Here is a 14,456-nt window from a genome sequence, read left to right as displayed (position 1 = left end):
GAAGACCAACTTGGTGCAAATGATAGTAGTTCTTCCCAAGTTTTATTCTTCGGGTGCTCGTCTTGGTTCTTGTGAATAATAGATCATGTACAATCTATTTTGTTTATCTAAAATTAAAATGTTCTCTATCATTTTCTAAATTTATATACGTAATTGTAATTGGAAATCTATTTCAAGACCATAGACAATATGATTATCATTTATACCATATGTAAGAGTTGACATTTATTATGACAACGTTACACTATCATTATGCTCAATGTTGGTGTCTTTGTTTTTGTTTTTTGGTTTTTATTTATGTTTTTTCCTTTTTTTTTTCCAACTAACCTCTCTAGCTAGCTATAGTACTCATTATACCTATTATCCATGTACTATATATTAAAGGAGTAGTACTACTTATACAAATGATAAATGAACAATCAATTTGTGTATCATTCTTATATAAATTAAAGTAAGTTACTCAAAAATACAAATGTTTATGGTAGTTGTATAAAAATTGTACGCGAATTGATTGATTGATGACTTAAATATACGGAGATTAATCAAAACAATTAATATAATAGGTTAAAGATTATTATTCTTATATATATCACAAATAAATATTAAGTTTAGTTACATGATGGCCATAAAAGAGATTCTTTAAATTAGAGTTTAAATTGGAATAATCTTTAATAACTTTACTTACGCACATGCCTATAATCACACCCAAATAATGAAAGTTATATGCCTTTCCTCTCTGAAATGCTACTATATAGTTTCAATGCGCTGGATATTTGTTTCACTTTAGCATTTGGTTTAGTAAGAAGTTTTAAGTTTGTTGAAATAAATGCATTAGTTAAATTAAAATAAAAAAATGAAAACCAATGTTAATTCAGCTAAATTTAAAAATTATAATTTAAAATTTAAAAATTATAATTTAAAATTTAGAATTAATGTGACTGGATGGAGCAACGAATGGTGACCAGCAGTGATGGTAAGTAAAATTATGGCGTTGAGAATAATAAAAATGATCTGAAAAGGGATAAAAGAATAATTTCAAAGAAAATAATGAGTAAATAAATTCTAAAATTATTATCTAAAAATACAGAAGCAAATATTTTTTTAGAAAGATTAAAATTCTTAAGTTTATATATAGGTAATATAAGTTAAGGTAAAAATTCAAGTGTAAAATTGTCTTTATATAAAATTAATAGTTAAAATCATTATATAATTATCATGTAACAATTTCTAATTATTAATTTTATACAAATACAACTGTAAATGATATATATTATTTTGAATGAGTAGTTAATTAAGGAGGCTAAGAATAGGAAAATGAAAATGAAAGAAATAATAGTAATTAAGATAGAAATAAATAGGTGAATATATGGACAGTAATATGTCTAATCAATTAGCAAAATAGTACAGCTGAATAGATAACAAGACACAAAAATGGACAAAAGCTAATTTGGAGTGTTTGCTATTTTCAATAGTCTTTTCGACGTCATTATTAGTAACACCCTTGCAACAATTCCTGTTGACTTATTATATGTATTGTAATTAAAAACACAAACTCACACTCTTATTAGGACTTTAGAATAATTTGATTTAGACAGCTTGATTTAGCACACCCTTCTCAGTGTTCCTTCAACTTGAACAAAGATTGTGTTGTTGTGTAGCCCAATATTGAGGGTCAGAATAGACTTTGAAAAAGTGTTGTTAAGACAAATAAATAAAAATATCAAAGAATGAAGAAAGTGGTAAACTAAGCAAGCAAACCCACCATTTGTCACCCTGCTTTTCTTTTGAGATGCATAATAGCATAATCAAACTTGAATGACACAAATTGTAAGCATGTCTTCTCTGATCCCTATAACCTTTCTTTCTTCTCTCTCTCTCTTGAATAATAATAATAATACTAAGAGCCCTTAAACATTCCGAAGCATTAATATCTCGCCCCCCTAGTCCGCTACACAAAGGGCAGGGTGCCCTTAGAGAGATGGGTCACTCCCACCCACTCATTTTCTCAATCATAACACACCACTCTCCCCTCAATAACACGCGCACAACCAATTTCAATTGCAATATCAATCATTTTCAATTTAACTCTAATTATTCAAACAATTTTACTAGTATTAAGACAGGAGTATTTAGTATTTACTATTTAGTAGTCCTAATAAATATAATTATAAACTTTTTAAATCAAGCGAATAAAATTTTGTGGCATTGGGTTAACACCTAGGATGTAGAAAATAATAGGGGTGATTTGAATTGTTACACATTTTGATGATATATACATAGACATAGATAGATCCTATAATCCATCTTTTCTTTCAAAAATCAAAAGCCGCTAACCCCACCCCCCGACCAGACTAGTCCCATCCTCACCATTGAGATTTTTGTACACATCCTTTCCCTTTCCATCTTTTCCCATTAATAATAATAATAAAAATGAAAAAACAAAAAACAAATAGTAATAATAGTAATAAGAAAGTTTCTTTCTCCTTTTTACTAACCTTTAATTTTTCTTTGTTGTTTTCTTCTGGGGTCTCTTGTAATAAATCCATTGATCTATCTAGCTAAGCTTGTGCTGTGTGCACTTTGTTTCAGCCAAAGAATTCTCTTTATTTCTCTTCTCCTCCTCCTTCTTCTTCTTTGATCTCTCTATATAAACCTACTAAGCACAGCCAATAAAGAACACTCACTCTTCACAACAAATATTTTATTTTTTATTTAAAAAAAAATGGACATGATGGGAACCGAACGTGTTTGTTATGTTTACTGCAACTTCTGCAACACCACTCTAGCGGTACAATTCTGAGTTCATCTTCTTCCTTCTTCTTCTTCTTCTTCCTCGCTTCTTTAATTTTAATCTTCTCATCTTGTTCTTCTTCTAATTAAGCTTACCTCGTTTAATATAACATACAATTTCTTGTTCATGATGAGCTGCTATGTTCTATTTCCTGTGTTATCGAGATCACGATTATAGCGAAGATCGAAATTGAAGTGAATTTCTAAGCTGGAATGTGCTTTAGATCGAGAATTTGATTTGACTCCTCCTACTACATAGTAACTTATATTTTATGAGAAAAATGAAAACTGAGTTTTGGTTCAGCTGTGTTGCTTAGAGGTAAAGGTGTTATGTATATATTGTGGATCTTTCATTGAGGAAGTAATAATTAAGAATTGTCCTAATTTGAGAGATGAAAATGGAGATTTGTAAGTCAGAACTAAGAAATTTTTCAAGATTTTGATTAATTTATATGAAATTAAAAAGCATAATATATATATAAGGGCTACGATGAGTAGGTAGGGCTACTCTATCTCTACTCCCAGGTGTATTAGGGTTCTTCTTCTACTATATATAGAGAGCTCTTTAATTTCCCCCTCTATCTTACTCTTTTTATTTATTTTAGTTCTTCAGGTGACTACAAATAACATGGTATATATGATCTCATATGCTATATGTTTGTACAAAAAGCCTAGCCATGTTTCAATAATATAATGTCTCAGCTTTTCTTTCTTTTTCTTTTATTATTTTTTCCCTTTAATTTGCTTTCTGTATGTACTTGAGGATAATTAACACAAAGGTTTTCCATGAAATTAAAATCTCTCTTTCTCTTTCTATTTCTATTTCTATTTCTATTTCTCTCTCTACAAAAAGTATATCTGTTTCTGTATGTGTGATGAGTTATGAAGGACTAAGGGGTGCTATGTTGTGTTGTTGTGTTGATGATGATGATGAGTTTTGGCAGTGAAGCGTCTTCTTTTTTCGGATGATGATGATCAAGTTTTCTTTCACAATTTCAGACATGTTTCTTTTAAGTGTACTGATGCAGTGTCCTCTCTTTTCTTTTCTACAAGAACCTCTCAGAGATATTAGAGATAGAGATTATCACATCAAGACAAAATCCCATTTTCCCACCACCCAAAAATAATGCACTCTATGTGTTTGTTTAATTTACTCTTCCTTAATTATTATTATTATAGCTTTAGTTTTTTTTTTTATAGGAAAAAAAAAGGGTTTTGGTTACTTTTACCACACTCTCTCTGATGCCTTTCATCATAATATCTCTGTTTTTTCCTTTATTCATAGCCTGTGATCTGTTATGTAGCAGTAGTGGTTAACGGTGTTGCCATGGCCCGTTCCATAGTCAAGTCCCTTTCACCCTTCTCTCTCTATCGATGAGGCTACAATTTCCATCTTTTATCATCCTTGCCTTGCAGTGTCAGCCAAAAAGCAAAGTGAGACATTTGTGTGAGAGTGCTAACTTTTGAATTAGCCCATGTCAGGTTCCTTATTTCATATCACAATATCACCTTGCTGCTTGCTACTATAACATGGATTTTGGATGATTCAATATGCTGCTACATACAACACACATACACAAGCAAAGTGGACACCCCATTAATATTATAAAAAGTAGATAGATCAGAGTCCATTCACATTCATTCAGCTTTCTCTCTCATAATGAAAGCAAATATTATTACTCACCTCCGTATCTCAAGCTTCCTAGCTTCTTGTCCTCATCTTTAACCTCTCTTTCATCTATGTCTTCTCTTCCAAAGATTTAATTTTGTTTTTTCTCTTGTCCATGCTTGGAACCTCTTTTCTTGGGAATGTGCTATATATAGCTTCAGTGCACCTTACAGACATATATAACAACGAGTTTTGAATTGAAAGCTCAGACATATTACGTTCCTGTGGTGATGGTTCAAACAAAATGTTACAAAACCTTGCATATATATATATCTATAACCTGAAAATCAACTTTACTTAACCTTTGATGTTTAATTTCTCCCTTCACTTAGTTATAGTGCAAAGTTTTGAGTGTTGGCATTGAGAGAGAAAGAGAGAAATTAAGCAGGTGATGATTTAGCTTTTAATTAGTTACTGAAATTGTAAAAATAATGAAGTTGTAATTAATATGATATGTGTGGTTGGTTGTGTATGTTGTATTCCAAAAATGGGTACTGGCAGGTTAGTGTTCCATGTAGCAGTTTGCTGACCATAGTGACAGTTAGATGTGGGCATTGTGCCAATCTGCTATCAGTTAACATGGGAGCATCTCTTCAAGCATTGCCTCCTCAAGACCCTCACCATCATCAGGTATATATATACATACATATATGTCTTTCACCTTCTCTTCCTTCCCTTCCCTTTATTTATTGGGATATAGATTTGTTTGTATGCCACATAAACTGGACTTTGGTTGATATATTAATTCTATGTGTTACTATTAATTATATTGTGGACAATGCAAGTCACAGAAGCAGCACCTGAGCTTCCAAGATCCAAGCAGCAAGGAACTGGGATCATCCTCGTCAAGATGCAACAAGTTATCAGCAGCATTTGATCCTGTAGACCATGATCCCCAACCTAGGATCCCTCCCATTCGTCGTGAGTCTCACACTCCACAAATAAATACATGTTTCTTGTAGGAAAAAGAGGCTAATTTCTTTTTGAACATACATATACACACAAATACATTTGTTTTTTGTCTCATTGAAAATAGTAGTTAGCATTTGGCATGATGATGATGATGAATCATGAAGCTAAAGTTAATTAATGAATGAATGAATGAAACAAGAGAGTACTTAACTAGGCCAGGCTGAAGGTGAACCTTTTGAGCCAGAAGTTGAGGACAAAAAAGACTCAGACTGAAAACTCTACAAGTGGCAGATGACAATTAATGGAAGAAGCAAAATAAACACACACATCATTATTTTTGAGGTCACTTGTCATATGAGAAACTAACTCAGATTATTTTTTTCATGAGAGTGGGCGTCCATCTCTCTGAGTAACCGGTTTTCTTTGGTACAATGCTACCCAAATTGGCCTTTTCATTTCATTTCATTTTTTTCTTACATCAAAGTTAAGTGCCCACTTCAACACAGATAGTGACCTTACATGAGAAAAATAAATAGACCCATCGATTATTTAATTTGGTTGCAGTCTTGCCTGTGCCCTAGAACATATGCAAATTCATTTTGACAGATCCCAATAATAATAAGTACAATCTACCATCATAGCACCCAAATTAAATAATAATTAACAACCTGTACAAATCAAGCTATCTTTTAAACACATATGCTTAGCTTTTTTCGTAAATATGTTACCACAAACCTTATACAGAAATTTTTATCACATTCCATTCAATGTAACAGTGAATTTTGCCTCTAGCTAGTATGTATATATATATATAGCTCAATATGATTTTGATTAATGGATTTATAAAATCATATTTTAGTGCGTGTTAATAAAAAACTAATTTATCACCGTTATATATAAATTATAGTTACATTCTGTATGTAATCTACTCATCAATATATTCATACTAAATAATCTTTTGATCATCACAGCTCCGGAAAAGAGACAACGTGTTCCTTCTGCTTATAACCGGTTCATTAAGTAAGTATAATATTTCGGATTTACAATTTTTAAATCGTCAACATCGTTACATTTTCCCATACACTCTAGTATACTGTAAACTTGATTATTCCTTTTTTCTTTTTGGTAGGTTATCACTTATACGTGCTTATAGCATAATATATTTATGGTGAACATTTATATACAGTTGGCTTCGTATCATAATTGAAAATCATTAGATGATAATTTATTTAGACTTATTAAATTATCTAATAATTTTTAAATATTAACTTTACATAAAAACTACTAGATGTGAGTTTCATGATTTGGTCCCATTATAAATGTATTGTTAGTTTGTTACCATATGAATGCAGTTTATCAAGATGAAAAAAAGAATTAATAATCACGATTTGAAGGTTAAAGAGTTGAAGTAATAAAAACAAAAAGAACAAGTTATAATAGTTTAGGTTTTTTATTTTTTCCAAAAATAGATTATTCAAAAATTGGAGAACAACACAGACCATATTAAAATGCTAGCTTTCTTACAAAGAAAAGTGTTGCGGATACATAGACTTGAAGAATTTAATATTGACTTAAATTTATGATGAATCTTATATGTAATATATTAAATCATAGATAGATAGATACATAGATAGATAGATAGACAGACAGATAGAATTTTACAATTAATATCTATGTTTTTATCTTTTTAAATAATATTTCCAGTGGCTGACATCTTTTCACAAGTAAGATTTACTGTGACATGGGTATAAATAGCATTATTCATCTACAAAACCTTGATTTATCCAATATAAAAGAAAAAAAAGACAGGAGTTTAATTTAGTGATCAAAAGTCAGTTAATTTAACTATTTTTACTAGCATCTTGACAAATATGCAAATGTGGCCCTGAAGTTATTATCTCAATTTCCATTTCCGGTTCACATGGAGATTTGCTGATTAAATTATTATAAGGATAATTAAACGTAGTCAAACTTTGGATATCTAAATCAGTTATTTTGAAAATGGTAATGCTAGAAGTTAACAAAAAAAGGTCAAAATTTGTTTTATTTTGTATTTATTTATTACAAGATATATTAAATAAAGTTAAAAGTAATAAATTTTGACAATTTTTAGCTAATAAATTTTGGTTATTAAAAATTTTCAAAAATCTACTATATTATATTTAGCATATAATTTATTGAAGAATAGATGATTTAGTTATGAAAAAAAAATAGAAAGATAACAGCTGGTGGTTGCATTTGAATTAATCAGGGAGGAAATCCAAAGAATTAAGGCTAGCAACCCAGACATAAGCCACAGGGAAGCTTTCAGCACAGCAGCCAAAAATGTGAGTTTGAGAGCTTTTATTATTATTTTTCCATTTTCTGCATATTCATTCTGTCATATGAATTCATCTATGGCCTATCACTATTTTTTTCCATCACTTTATTGCTCGCTGCTCTTTGACCTCGGTGGACGCGGCAACTGCATAGTTCTTTTTATCAAACTCAATTGAAATATTTATCAATCAGTTTTTTTTTTCTGTTTTATATATCTTCTGAATACGTGATTCGTAAGAGAAAGAACAAATATAGTCTGGTCAGAGTTATACTAATTTGGATTTAAAAAAAAAATTAAGTGATATTAATATACATTTTTTATTATAAATTTATAAAAATATATATACCAATATTTCTTAAAATATATGTATACATTGTATCCTAAATCTTTAACCTTTAATTCCGTAAATAATCTTTAATCTAATAATGACAGACTGTGTATACATGCAGCCATGATAGTATTTATCCATCAGATTAAATTTCTACACGTTTTTTACGTACAAAGATTGGTAAGAAAATGAGGTTATAAGTCCTGAAATCCTAGCAGATAAGTGGACCCTGCAAAGGAACCAATCTCCTCTAACCAAAAATGGTGTAAAAGAAGATGTAGGGACAAATGTGAGACATAATATACAAGATTTACACACATATTTGGTTACGACAAAATAATCATTCCTAAAGAATTCAAATGCGATTGCTTAGCGAAGTCTGTACGAGGGAAATGATGATATAAAAATATTCTCCTAGGAAAGAGCATTTGCTTTCGCTTCTCTAATTTTTTTTTATTAGAGAAAAGAAAAAGGAGGAAATGCTTAACTCATAGAGACTAAGAAAAAAACAATATATTGAAAAAATAACATATCTTCAATCTCTTGAAAACTAAAACATTGTATCTCATTTTACCTTACTTTAATCATAATAATACTAAGACGAGTTCTATATATAATGTCTAAAAATTACACATGTTCTAATTTTATATTAAAAAAAATTGAACTCCATTGTGAAGTCGACTTCACGTGCAATTGATATCTGAGAGTCGTTAAATGATTTGACTGATTTGACTAAATTTTTATCTAACGACTTTCAGATATCAACTTCACGTGAAGCCGACTTCACCTGAGTTTTCACCCCATAATAAATACATCTCCCAACATTTTCATTTAAGTAATTTAGACAAAATTTGTAAATACTGTAAAAAATTCTTTAGTTACAATACTGATCATTCCAAAGTTGAAAAGAGGTTTTTACCATAAATAATTAATATAATACTTCTATTTTTTATCCTTTTGCCCTATATATGGATGCTGTATGAAACTGCTACTTTTAAGTGATTTCTGGCTAAAACATCAGGGTATATATACCTTAGATATGATTCGGTTAAAACTTGTATCAATAGATAAAAGACGTACTATCCCTTTTTTAATTTTTCACGTGCTCTACATATGACGTGTAATTTATATCAGCAAAATTCATAATTTTGATCATTATGTACATGCATGCATCTTCAATTCCATTGTTCATGATGATATTAGCCCAAACTTCCCAATCATATATGCAACAAAGCTAGGGGCCCTAGTCATATTTATGCATAACCTCCATTTTAATTATGCTTTTCTTTAGTCAAATTGCTTCTATATATAGGCAGTGCAAAATGTTATGCATGATATTAATTTGTAGTACATCACATATCTAAAACCACATATAGGTTAAGGCGTGAAACTTAAAAATATTACAAGAATTGATCATTGAAAATAATAATAGTAATTCTAAAAAAATGACTATATGAGTGTAAATGAAATAGGTGTTTAAATTTTTAATGATTATTTTTCATAATGTTGATGAGTTATATTTATATATATAAAATGACCCCTAGCTAACTTCGGTCCTACAGCTGAGTGAAATTTACCCTTGAAAGTATTATGAAGGTTAATTAATTATTTTGCTGCATGTTATATAGTTTAATTCTCTCTTTTGATTGTTGTCTGATCTTATAAATTATTATTAATTATATTAAATATTTGAATAATGCAGTGGGCTCATTTCCCTCACATTCACTTTGGATTAAAGCTGGATGGAAACAAACAAGCAAAGTTGGACCAAGGGGAAGGGACTCAAAAGTCTAATGGATTCTACTGATATAAATGGAAGCCTATGAGTATCAGCTGGTTTTTTCTATGCTTGACCTAAATCTGTGAAAAAATATGAGAGGGTTGATCAGATATCCCAATCATACACAACTGGATGGGATAAACTTTCCTGAACATTAACCTCATCCTCTCACGTTTAATAGTATATTTGTATTGCCCTATTATATGTTATAGTTGTTATGAAATGATTATTATTATTATTGCTATTCTTGTTATAGCATTAATTGTTGTTATCTGGACAGCACTTTATTAAGTCAACATTACACTGTACTACACTTATTATTATTAAAACAGATCCATCTCATTTTGATTAGTAGTAATAATAATCTATCTATCTAAGTATCTATGTATTTCTCTTATTATCTATGATTGCAATTATTGATGATGATGGAATCTTATTATTTACTACTATATATTTTATTCTTTCGATGATAATCCAATGAAGCTGATGAGGACCACATGAATAGTGCTTTTCATTTTTGAAATTGTTACTGTTTGACCCTTTTTGGGTATAAGTTGTTCGTTACCCAGTGGAACAGTCTTTTAACCACCGTGTTTTTCTTTATACATGTTTTATTGTTGAAGGGTGTTTCTTCCTTGGAGCTTTGTGCTCTGGGTTTATTTGAACTATATATGATTCCTCAAACCCCATATATTAAAATGTATCATTAATGGTAAACATTATATATACAGACACAAATTTGTGTATGTTTTCATGCACCTACTCTAAATAGTGTTTTGTGTCTCTCTTCCTATAGTCCCCATTTACTGCATGATATATACATAAATAACATTATACTTCTTCTATCTTATAATAAAAATCTAATACATACCATTCAAATGTAATTTTTTTTAAAATGATAAATATTATGAAGCAAGAAAAATATTATTGTTCCTCAGTTAATTTAATAAGGGCCTAAAGAAAAACAGAGGTAATAATTAATTAAAAATATAAAATTACAAAAAGGTAATGGTTATATTTGGAGCACAGCTATGCCAAAAAATCATAGATATATATATATATATATATATATACCTATTGTGCAGCACAGCCTTCTTAAAGGAACAATACACAGTGTTGCATGCATGTCTTCACTGTCATTTTAGCAGAAGTTATTTTTTTAATCTTTTAAGGAAAAAGGAATTGTAAGAAGGGGATGATTAAAGTAAAACCCTAATTTCCTTTTTCCTTCTATTCCTAAATTCGTAGCATGTCCAAGTTTCACAAAAAGCAATGTTAACAAGAACTAACTATCTATGGAAAATGAGTTGAGATCCCAATTTTGAGGTTCTGCTCAGTCATGAGATTTATATATATCTTCCTAACACCTTTTAGGGAAAAAATAATAATACAAATATTATTTCTAAAAATATTATTTTTGTGGTAAAACCATACGAAGAGGTAAAAGAAAAAGAAAGGTAACATATAGCCTATGATTACTACTAAAAAATATCAATCATTGTTGTAAATAATAATATAGTAAAGTTAGATGTAAGTTTATTTTCGTGTGCCTTTTTTCTTTCGTACATATATTGATGCTGTTGTTTTTTTTTGTTGTTATTTTCTCTTTTTCTTTCTCCTCTTTTATTATTGTCCTTATCATCTTCTTGGGCCTCTTTTATCAACGGTTGTCTTCATCATCGTTGTTGTTATCATTGTCTTCTTCTTCGCTAATGCCATCATTATCTTGTTATTATTGTTTAATTTTTTTTTCTCTATTTTCTCTCATCCTCATTTATTATCATTGGCTTCTCATATATATTGATTAGTTTGTGATATGCGAAAAAATTTTTGTACTATATTAATAAATATAATTTTACAAAAATTTCTGTGTTGTAGAAGCGCAAAAAATAAAAAATAAATAGCATATATATATATATTATTAGATTTATATCAACTTAATTAAATTTAACTAAAAAATATTAGTATATATAGTATTACCGAAAATAAAATAGTAATAATAATAACAACAATGATTTTATTTTTCCAATGAGAATTGATAATGAAAATGGAGTAGCTACAAAAAAATGGTTGTCATATTGACATGACGTATGTTAGACATACAGTAGTAGGAGTGGGATATGCTATAATTGGTCAAAAGGCTTTATGTAAAATAGTTCACTATTTAGTGATGCCCTAAATCTAATGGGGTCTTTCTTGTCTCTGATTCATCATCTTCGATCCTTGATTTAAGGAAACCACTGCTACGTACTACATTCGCTGCCCCTCATGATCCTTATATAACAACCTATACCCGCACCTCACTCCCCTCACATGCTTATATTACATTCCATTCAAATTTTCAATTTCAAGTAATTAATTGGTATTCACTATTGAGAGAGTTTCTCGTTTCTCTTTCTTTTTTTCTTTTTTTTTTTTTTGAAAATAACTTTATGAAAGACGTGACATGATTATTTTAGATTTTAAAGTAATAATAAACTAACAACACTATATTATAATCTATGGTAATGATTATGTTAAATAATGTACCATGACTGAATTAGTTGTAGGTAGTAATAACATGTAAACATTTTCATCTAAAATGAAGTTATTAACTACGTTACATTACTTTGACAAGATTGTGTATATAATAAGGATCATAATATTCATGTTGTTTGCATAGTACTAACTAGTAACTACTATTAAACATATGATTATGATGGATGATTATATGAAGTGAAGATAAATATATATAAATATATATAATAGTGAGAGAGTGTGAAGAGTGATCAAAGAGAAGGTTAAAGGTTTGTCTGGTGGGATAAGGTTAAAAGTACAGAATCTGAGACGTCAAATCAAGCAGGTTTGCTGGCTTAATTGGATCCCATGTGTGGCTTGGATCTTGTCTGAAACAAACAAGAAAACAGAGATATAGTTGGGAGAAAAAACATAAATGAATGTTGTTTCAAAACTTTTACAATTTATTTATTTTTGTTTTACATTTTATGTCTAATTTATGTATAGACGCATATGATTGTAAACATTTTAAGTAAGCGCATTTCATATGCTTCAAGACAACAACGTTTGATAATTAGAATAAGACATAAATATATATAAAATTATAAAATTATATAAGTTCGTTGTTTTTTTAGTTTTATTTTTCGGAAGACAAAAAGCAAATTATTTTATATGTGTATACCTGTTTCCAAATTTAATATATATGACTTTTTATTTATATCCGTATCTCAATTATTATATACAAATTAAAACACAACGTAATTTAAAAGATAATTTATTGGGTGAAATATGTTTTTTTCTTAACATTTTTTGTTTTCGTTAAAAATATTCTTAACGTTTAATTTTATTTAATTTTATCTCTAATATTTTTTATTATTTTAAAATTATTCCTAAATAATAATTCTATCTAAAATATTAGAGACAATATTAAAAATATTCAAAAATAATTTTGACAAAAATAAAAAATATTAAAAATAAAACTAAATAATATAAAAAATATTAAGAACAAATTTTAATAAAACTAAATATTATAAATATTTTTAAAAAAATTATAAATATTAAAAATAAAAAATATACTTTATCTTGTAGACCAGATTTGAGGGAAAAAAAAAAGAAAAAAAGAAAAAAAAAGAAAAACACCCCATAGGCTTATACACAAAAACATAACACACATAGACATTGTGACATTGATAAGATGACTACTTGACTTTATCTTTGGTTTTCAGAAAATAATAAATGGATGTCTCTGCAAACCATTTCGGACTGTCATTTCATTGTGCTTGGCTGCCATTACCCGGTAGGACCATGATTCCCAAACAACGAGAGATTCTTTTACGGACCACACACACTAATATAATAATTATCTCAATTATTTATTCTTAAACTTTGTTTTTTATTTAAATGATGTAATTTTTATTTAAATACACTATTTGTAATTTATATATATTTTTTGTATACATAATAATCTTAAGATTTATTACTTTAATGTAAAAAATATTATTTATAATTGTTTCATTCAATATCTAAAGAAAATGTATACTGTATAGACCAAAAGCAAGAATTTGCATGCTCTAATTATATATAACAGAAAAATAAGATCATATATCTGATTAAGATGATAACTAATTTAGTGATTTTATATGTACAGAATATTTTGCATTCATTATATGCATATAAATGGGTGTAATAATAACATGAAGTGTGTCAATAAAAAAAATGTTTTCTCTCTTTATTAATATTTAAAAAAGAGATTAATCAATATTGGCATCCTATTAAAAAGAATCAAACTGAAGTTATCCTAAGTTGTAGTGTGTCTATATTACACAATACTCTTGGTGTGGATTCGTTTACACAAAAGTATTATATCATATTTTCATTAAATATTAATAATAAGTAAATAGTAAATAATAAATTATTATCAGATAAAAAATTAATTTATAGATGGATAAAATGTAATAATTATTTAAATTTAATTGTTATTTTTCTGTCAAAAGTGTAGAAAAAGGTTTTATATTATAATAATAGAATTAGGTATTTAAATTCGTATCTGTAAAAATGTTAAAATAGTAAGTGGTTAAATTAAGTATTTTGCTGTACAAATAATATATGATTAAATTTTATATAAATATTACTGAAATTCATAATAATTAGCATTAAAATA

General features: G+C 28.3%; 1 protein-coding gene across 2 annotated transcripts; it reads left to right on the top strand.

The window, feature by feature from the left end:
• The first annotated feature begins 2,532 nt into the window (after positions 1-2,532).
• On the top strand, positions 2,533-10,141 carry LOC127744056 (putative axial regulator YABBY 2). Of its 2 annotated transcripts, none has more exons than XM_052256327.1 (6): positions 2,533-2,788; positions 4,961-5,089; positions 5,245-5,380; positions 6,343-6,391; positions 7,623-7,698; positions 9,722-10,141. In XM_052256327.1, the coding sequence occupies exons 1-6, from the start codon at positions 2,723-2,725 to the stop codon at positions 9,824-9,826; spliced, it is 561 nt and encodes a 186-aa protein (XP_052112287.1). In that variant the 5' UTR covers positions 2,533-2,722; the 3' UTR covers positions 9,827-10,141. The 2 variants fall into 2 exon arrangements, with proteins under 2 accessions (XP_052112287.1, XP_052112288.1); XM_052256328.1 differs by having other exon boundaries at positions 2,546-2,788; positions 5,251-5,380.
• The last annotated feature ends 4,315 nt before the right edge of the window (positions 10,142-14,456 follow it).

The sequence above is a fragment of the Arachis duranensis genome, unplaced genomic scaffold (genome assembly GCF_000817695.3).
Source record: "Arachis duranensis cultivar V14167 unplaced genomic scaffold, aradu.V14167.gnm2.J7QH unplaced_Scaffold_232525, whole genome shotgun sequence".
NCBI classification, from domain to species: Eukaryota; Viridiplantae; Streptophyta; class Magnoliopsida; order Fabales; family Fabaceae; genus Arachis; species Arachis duranensis.
The sequence above is the reverse complement of the archived record's forward strand: the minus strand, read 5'-3'. Positions and strand labels throughout refer to the sequence as shown.

Excerpts from the sequence above, each read along its gene's own strand:
- LOC127744056 (XM_052256327.1), top strand. The coding sequence starts at position 2,723 with ATGGACATGATGGGAACCGAACGTGTTTGTTATGTTTACTGCAACTTC. Across the intron at positions 2,789-4,960 it reads TCTGCAACACCACTCTAGCG|GTTAGTGTTCCATGTAGCAG; the intron begins GTACAATTCTGA and ends GGGTACTGGCAG. Across the intron at positions 6,392-7,622 it reads GCTTATAACCGGTTCATTAA|GGAGGAAATCCAAAGAATTA; the intron begins GTAAGTATAATA and ends TGAATTAATCAG.